Source organism: Camellia sinensis, unplaced genomic scaffold (genome assembly GCF_055761805.1).
Source record: "Camellia sinensis isolate YWXY unplaced genomic scaffold, ASM5576180v1 Unanchor2, whole genome shotgun sequence".
NCBI lineage: Eukaryota > Viridiplantae > Streptophyta > Magnoliopsida > Ericales > Theaceae > Camellia > Camellia sinensis.
In genome coordinates, this window is record NW_028129079.1 from 20,386,008 (window position 1) to 20,393,280 (window position 7,273).

Below are 7,273 nucleotides of genomic sequence, written 5' to 3' on the forward strand. Positions count from 1 at the left end.
CATTCCAACGGATGGTCACCAAGATGTTTGAACCATTGTTAGGCAGAACAATGGAGGCTTACATCGACGACATGGTGGTCAAGAGCAAGGATGAGAATGACCATCTCAAGGACCTAGGCGAGATGTTTGAGATCCTGAAGAAACACAAGTTGCGCCTCAATGCATCCAAGTGTGCATTCGGAGTAGGATCTGGCAAATTCCTGGGCTTCCTTGTGACCAACCGGGGTATAGAAGCAGACCCCTCCCAGATCGAAGCAATCCAGGATTTGGAGAGACCAAACTCAGTAAAAGAAGTGCAGCATCTCACCGACATGGCAGCTGCGCTCAATCGGTTCATAAGCCGGTCATCGGACAAACTACGACCATTCTTCCATGCACTAAAAGCCAAATTCAAATGGGACGAAGAATGCAACCAAGCTCTGGAAAGCTTGAAAGAATACATGTCTTCTCCACCATTGCTGGTCACCCCAATACCTGGAGAAGAACTCTCCCTGTACCTGGCAGTCTCTCAGCACGCAATTAGCACAGTGTTGGTCCGTGCGGAAGGAATTCAACATCTACCCATCTATTATGTCAGCAAGACATTGCTGGGAGCCGAAACAAGGTATTTGCCACTGGAAAAACTGGCATTGGCCTTGATGATGGCCTCAAGGAAGTTGTCGCACTATTTTCACGCCCACATCATAGTTGTCCTCACAGCTTTCCCATTAAAAGCTCTGTTTGAGAGGGCAAACTTTTCTGGGCGAATCTTGAAATGGGCAGTTGAGTTGGAACAATTCGATATTAAGTTCCAACCCAGAACCGCGATAAAGGTCCAAGCTTTGGCAGACTTTGTCGCAGAATTCACCCCAGAAAGTCATCATATCTGCCAAGTCGACCTGACTAATACAACCAAACCAGGAAAAGAAATTGACGCCGGAATAGCGCAACCCCTGGTGCAGGATATTCAGTCAGACCCCATGGCAGACCAGAGTAAAGACAGCAAGGAAAAAGCAAACCATGCTACACCAAGCCAAGACTCACCAACAAATAAAGACTTGGTTCAATCAGATAGCGAGGGGCAGACAACAAGCATGGACCTTGAAGAAAACACCAGCAACATTCTTGACCCACAACATCATCTGACCCCTCCACTTGCTGGAAGTTGTTCGTTGGTGAGATGTGGAAGCTCTTTGTGGATGGAGCATCCAACCGGCATGGTGCAGGACTTGGCATAGGCCTTATCTCACCAAACGGCCTGGTTGTGGAACAAGCAATCAACCTTGGCTTCCCAGCATCAAACAACGAAGCGGAGTATGAAACACTTCTTACAGGATTCAAATCAGCATTCTACATGAAGGCCACCGAATTAATGGTCTACAGTGACTCACAGCTGGTAGTAAACCAAATTTCTGGCGACTATGAAGCAAAGGATGATAGGATAGCCAAGTACCAAGAATTGGTCAGAACAGAGATCAAGAAATTTGAAGTAGTAAGGATAGAACAGATTGGCAGGGAGGAAAACAGCAGAGCAGACGAACTAGCAGGCTTCGCTTCAATGGCAAATACTTCCATCCCTCATCCGTTGCTCATCGACTACTTACCAAGACCAAGCATTGAAGACCCCGAAGCAAAAGAGGTATGTTGCGCCGAGTTAGGCCCCTCATGGATGGATCCCATTATACTGTTCTTAAAAGACGACATCTTACCGGAAGACAAGAAAGAGGCCAACAAAATTAGAGCAAAGTCACAGCGATTTTGGCTTTCCCCATCTATGGCATTGTACAAAAAGTCATTCTCAGGACCTTACCTAAAGTGTGTCCACCCCAGTAAAGTAGAAGCATTCTTGTTCGAAATACATGAAGCGGTGTGCGGAAGCCACCAAGGAGGAAGATCATTAGCTTACAGAGCCATTTTACAAGGATACTGGTGGCCATACATGCAAGCAGACTCCGAGAAGTATGTGAAGAAGTGCAAAAAATGTCAGAAGTTCGCACATCAAATACATCAGCCGGCCAGAGAACTCTTACCATTGACCAGCCCATGGCCCTTTGCAATGTGGGGCTTGGACATAGTAGGACTACTTCCAACAGCGCCCGGAAACAGGAAGTTCTTTCTCACAGCAACAGACTACTTCACAAAGTGGGTGGAAGCAGAAGCATTGGCATCAATCAAGGAAAAAGATGTGAAGAAGTTCGTCTGGCAAAATATCATTACTCGATTCGGCATACCTAAAGCCCTCATATCAGACAACGGCACCCAGTTTGATGGCAAAATTTTCAGGGGCTTTTGTGATGAATACAAGATAGAGTTCTACAATTCAACACTGGTATATCCCCAAGCCAACGGTCAGGCGGAAGCATCAAACAAGGTCATCTTGGATGGACTAAAGAAAAGGTTAGAAAAAGCAAAAGGCAAATGGGCAGAGGAACTTCCTCATGTTTTATGAGCTTACCGCACCACACCTCGACGATCGACAGGAGAAACACCATTCTCCTTAGCCTATGGCATGGAAGCAGTAATCCTACTGGAAGTTGGCCTCCCCACAATTCGAAACGAAAATTTTAATCCAGACTTGAATGAAGAAGCCATAGCATTGGAGCCTGACCTCGCCGAAGAAAGAAGAGAAAGAGCACTAGTCCACATTGCCTCATATTAATAAGAGTTATCCAGGAAATACAACAAAACAGTACATCCAAGGCAATTCAAGATCGGAGATTGGGTGCTGCGCAAAGTGATAGGAAGCACCCTGGTGCTAGGAGATGGCAAGCTAGGGCCTAATTGGGAAGGTCCTTACAAAGTGGTTGGGTTAGCAGGCAAAGGGACATACCACCTAGAAGACAAGGACGACAAAGCAATCCCTAGGCCATGGAACACCGCCAATCTCAAGTTATTTTATTTTTAGCTTTCCTCTTTCAGACATGTGTAATTTTTTCTTTCCTCAATAAAACAAGTCGATTCTTTTCAGCATAGTTATTTTCTGTAAAAGTTAGTTTTAGTGAAGTTGTTCTAACCTGGCTGGAAAAACCAACTTAGAGGTTGGCTGGATTAAACCAACACCCTTCCTAAGCCCAGGATAAGGATCCAGGCTGCAGGACGTTTGGTCGGAATAACCAAACACTTTACTTTAGGTTGGCTGGAAAAACCAATCTAAAGGTTAGCCGGAAAAACCAACACCCTTACTAAGCCCAAGATAAGGATCCAAGCTACAGGACGTTTGGTCGGAATAACCAAACACTTCACTGTAGGTTGGCTGGAAAAACTAATCTAAAGGTTGGCCGAAAAAACCAACACCCTTCCTAAGCCCAGGATAAGGATCCAGGCTGCAGGACGTTTGGTCAGAATAACCAAACACTTTACTTTAGGTTGGTTGGAAAAACCAATCTAAAGGTTGGCTGGATTAAACCAACACTTGGTACTCTTTAGCCAAAGTAAGGACATCGGCTAAAGAGTGGTTGATCAAAGTAAGGATATCGGCTAAAAGAGTGATTGACTGGATTAAACCAACTGTTAGTACTTTTTAGCCGAAATAATGACATTGGCTAAAAGAGTGGTCAAACGAGGCCAAAATATTAAAGTTATGTTTAATATTGCTATTACTTAGTAAATAATTAAAAAAGATAAAATAGTTATTTGAGTATTTATCCTTCTCCATAATATCCCAAACAAATATTGGATAACTAAAAATAGTCCAATTTAGACATCTAATTACATAATTAAACAAACATAACATACAAATTTAATCTAATCAAATAATTCTGAAACAATATATCCCATAATTAATAGTCCGATAGATTATGATCCCCTTATCCAGTCCGTCTAAAGAAACGCACGCCGAGAGTACCGAATATTTATCCATACAATAGACGAAATTTTTCTTATAATGTTCATTTACTATTAGGAGATTTTTATAAGAGAGAGTAGGGTTATTATTGTCAAATTGCCGCTTCACTAAAGGCGATTCCCAGTTTTCCAGAAAGAGGAGGAGCCCCACTGCCCACAAACAATGGCAGCTGTCTCCAGCCTATTTCCCTCCCAAACGCAAATCACTCTTCCATCTTCTTTAAGTAGCCCCCCAACCCCTCTCTCTCTCTCTTCATCTCTTCATCACCTCCACTCCAAAACATCCTTCTTCCACCACCACAACCACGACTGTAGTATTAAAATATGTCTCTACTCTTCTTTTTCTTCTTGATTATCTTATTCCTGTTTGATCCCTCTGCATGTGCTTCCTCCCCAGCTGCTGTCCAAGCACAAACACAAACACAAACACTAGACATAAAGCCCCAATACTACAATCCCAAGCTCCCACTCAGAACTCTCTCTTCTTCCAAGAAATATGAGGGTTCATCGGATCTCATTAACCTTCGCTACCACATGGGACCCGTACTCTCCTCCCCGATCAACATCTACCTCATCTGGTACGGCAAATGGGCACCCACCCAGCAACTCCTCATCAAGGACTTCCTCCTCTCCATCTCCACCACCAACCACCGCGCCGCCCCCTCCCCCTCCGTCTCCGACTGGTGGCGCACAGTCTCCCTCTACACTGACCAGACCGGCTCCAATATCTCCCGCTCCGTTCTCATCGCCGGCGAATATTCCGACCACCGCTACTCCCACGGCACCCATCTCACCCGCCTCTCCATCCAGCAAGTCATCGCCTCCGCCGTCCGATCCAAACCCTTCCCCGTCGATCACAAGAACGGGATCTACCTCGTCCTTACTTCCGTGGACGTCACCATGCAGGATTTCTGCCGCGCCGTTTGCGGCTTCCACTACTTCACTTTCCCATCCATGGTCGGCTACACTCTACCCTACGCCTGGGTGGGCAATTCGGGTAAGCAATGCCCCGAAGTCTGTGCTTACCCGTTTGCTGTCCCGGGTTACATGGCGGGCGGTGGCCCGGGTGCTCTGTCTCCTCCCAATTTAGATGTGGGCGTAGACGGTATGATCAGCGTCATAGCTCACGAGCTTGCGGAACTTTCTTCAAACCCCTTGATTAATGCGTGGTATGCGGGTGAGGACCCGACCGCGCCGACTGAGATTGGGGATTTGTGTGAAGGCCTGTATGGAACGGGTGGTGGAGGCGGGTACATAGGGCAGGTGATGAAGGACATGGCGGGTCGGACTTTTAATTTAAACGGCAGGAGGGGTAGAAAATTTTTGGTGCAGTGGATTTGGAGCCCCGTCTTGAAGGCTTGTGCTGGTCCCAATGCTTTGGACTAGAACACAAAAAATTAAATTAAAATTTAAACATTTTTTCTTCTTCCACTTTTCTGTATTTTTTTTTTAAGTCAATAAATTTTTAGTATGTTGATAGTGAGATATTAATATAGGAAGTAGGGATGGATGGTGGCAGTTGGCTAGTGTTATAATTGAAGGAGTTGTTGGGGGAGGGGAGGGAGGACTAGATGGGAACGATGAGAGTTTTTTTTTGTATTTTTGATGTTCATTTTATTTATTATTTTGATTTTTGTTTATTTTATCCAGATGTATAAAGGTTTAAATGTTGATGAGATTATTAGTTTTTACAGAATGTTTGTATAATTCCAATTCATTTATTTTGCGTTCCATACCATTCAAATTGCTAAAACCTTGTTGGGTAAGGTTTTCGTTTTGTGTTTTCATTATTTTTAAAAATTGAAAACTATAATTTAATTACCATATTAGTTTCTTTTTTAAAAACATAAATTTGTTCTAAAATTTTAAAATAATTTTTTATTCTCTACAACCCACTGGTCAGCCTACCGATCCTCGGTTAAGCGTGGCCAACCCTGTGACATCAAGCGACATTTCCACCACGAACTCAGGTTGCCAGAGTAAACATGGAGTTTTGATAACACAGACTGTAGGGTGTGTTTGGTTTGATTTTGATGGATAAATTTTAGAAATTTTTTTAGTTTTTAGTTGTATATTTTAAAAATAATTTTGGAGTATGAGATTTTGATATTTTATTATAGTTAAGTAGATATATTTGAGAAAAAAATTAATTGAGAAAGATGAGAGAAAAAAGTGGTTGATTGATGTATAAGAAAGAAAAAATAATTTTGAAAGAATATTCAAAAAATGTTTAATCAAATAAAATTCTGATTTTTTTTATAGAAATTGTGATTTGAGAGTTAAGCAAAGAAGGTGGTAGGCTTTTTGTTTAGGGGAGGAGAGGGAGTGTTTAAATTTGAATTCAAAACAGAAGTAGGTGCTGTTGACTTTAATTTTGAATATAGTGCGCAAGAGTAATGTTAAAGATTTTAAATATTTCTATTAAAAGTTTTATTGAATGTTTTATATGGGTGTGAGATTGTGAGTTTTATGTGGGTTCTACATCTATGTGAGATATTTAGTAAAATTTTTAATAGAATTTTTGAGATTTTTAATATTTTTGTATATAAAAATTAAAAATGAATAAAAAGTGGTTGGGATCTTTAAAGTTGGGAATTTCAAAATGACGTAAAATAATCTTGTGTTTTTATTTTTTTTTTCCCTCCTCCATCAAATCACATGTGAGTGGACGTAGAATAATCATGCGTTTTTATTTTTTTTTCCTTCCTCGATCACTCACATGTGAGTGAGAATTGTGTTTTTTTAGAGATTTATAATATTGTTGAAAAATGAATATGAAGAGAAATTTAAAAATAAAAGAAATATATTAATAAAATATAATTATATTTTATAATTTTTTATTTTTTTTAATTTTTTTTTTCTGAATTCATGAACTAAATACAATTCTACTGGTTTGAGTTATTTAGATTTTGACGAATGCTAAGCGTTGTTTGGCTTACGTATGTAAAAACTGTTTTTGTGTGCACTTGAAACGGTTGATGAGATTGTAGAAATTAGTGAAAGTATTTTGAAATTATAATAAAAAAGTGTTTCATGATTTTTTTTTTGGGGGATAATTTCATTTTGGTGTAGATTTATAAAAGTATTTTCAAATTAATGATAAATTTTATAAGTATTAAAAAGTGAAATTATAAAATTTTCATAATTTTATAATTATTTTGGAAATATTCCACTGACATGGAATTCCTACTTTCTCTTTTTTTTTTTTTGACTTTTTTTTGATTTGTTTTTGTCAGCGGAAAATGAGTGAGAGTAGTGGGTCCCATCTATTGTTACAGTGTTATTGTTTTTTTTTTTAATGGATGCCAATGCATTAGTGCTAATTTAGAGCATCACTTTTAGTAATTTCTATCATTGCCGTTTGTTAGCAAGATATATATGTATATATAGGGGGTGTTTGGGAACTTGGTTTTTGCGTTTTTTTATTTTTTTTGATTTTTTTTCACTACAA

The 7,273-nt window shown here is 40.3% G+C and overlaps 1 protein-coding gene across 1 annotated transcript; it reads left to right on the forward strand.

Annotated features, from left to right (window-relative positions):
• The first annotated feature begins 3,740 nt into the window (after positions 1-3,740).
• On the forward strand, positions 3,741-5,518 carry LOC114264782 (protein EXORDIUM-like 5). The gene has a single exon (XM_028205487.2). The coding sequence runs from the start codon at positions 4,147-4,149 to the stop codon at positions 5,206-5,208; it is 1,062 nt and encodes a 353-aa protein (XP_028061288.2). The 5' UTR covers positions 3,741-4,146; the 3' UTR covers positions 5,209-5,518.
• Positions 5,519-7,273: the final 1,755 nt, after the last annotated feature.

Excerpts from the sequence above, each read along its gene's own strand:
- LOC114264782 (XM_028205487.2), top strand. The coding sequence starts at position 4,147 with ATGTCTCTACTCTTCTTTTTCTTCTTGATTATCTTATTCCTGTTTGAT.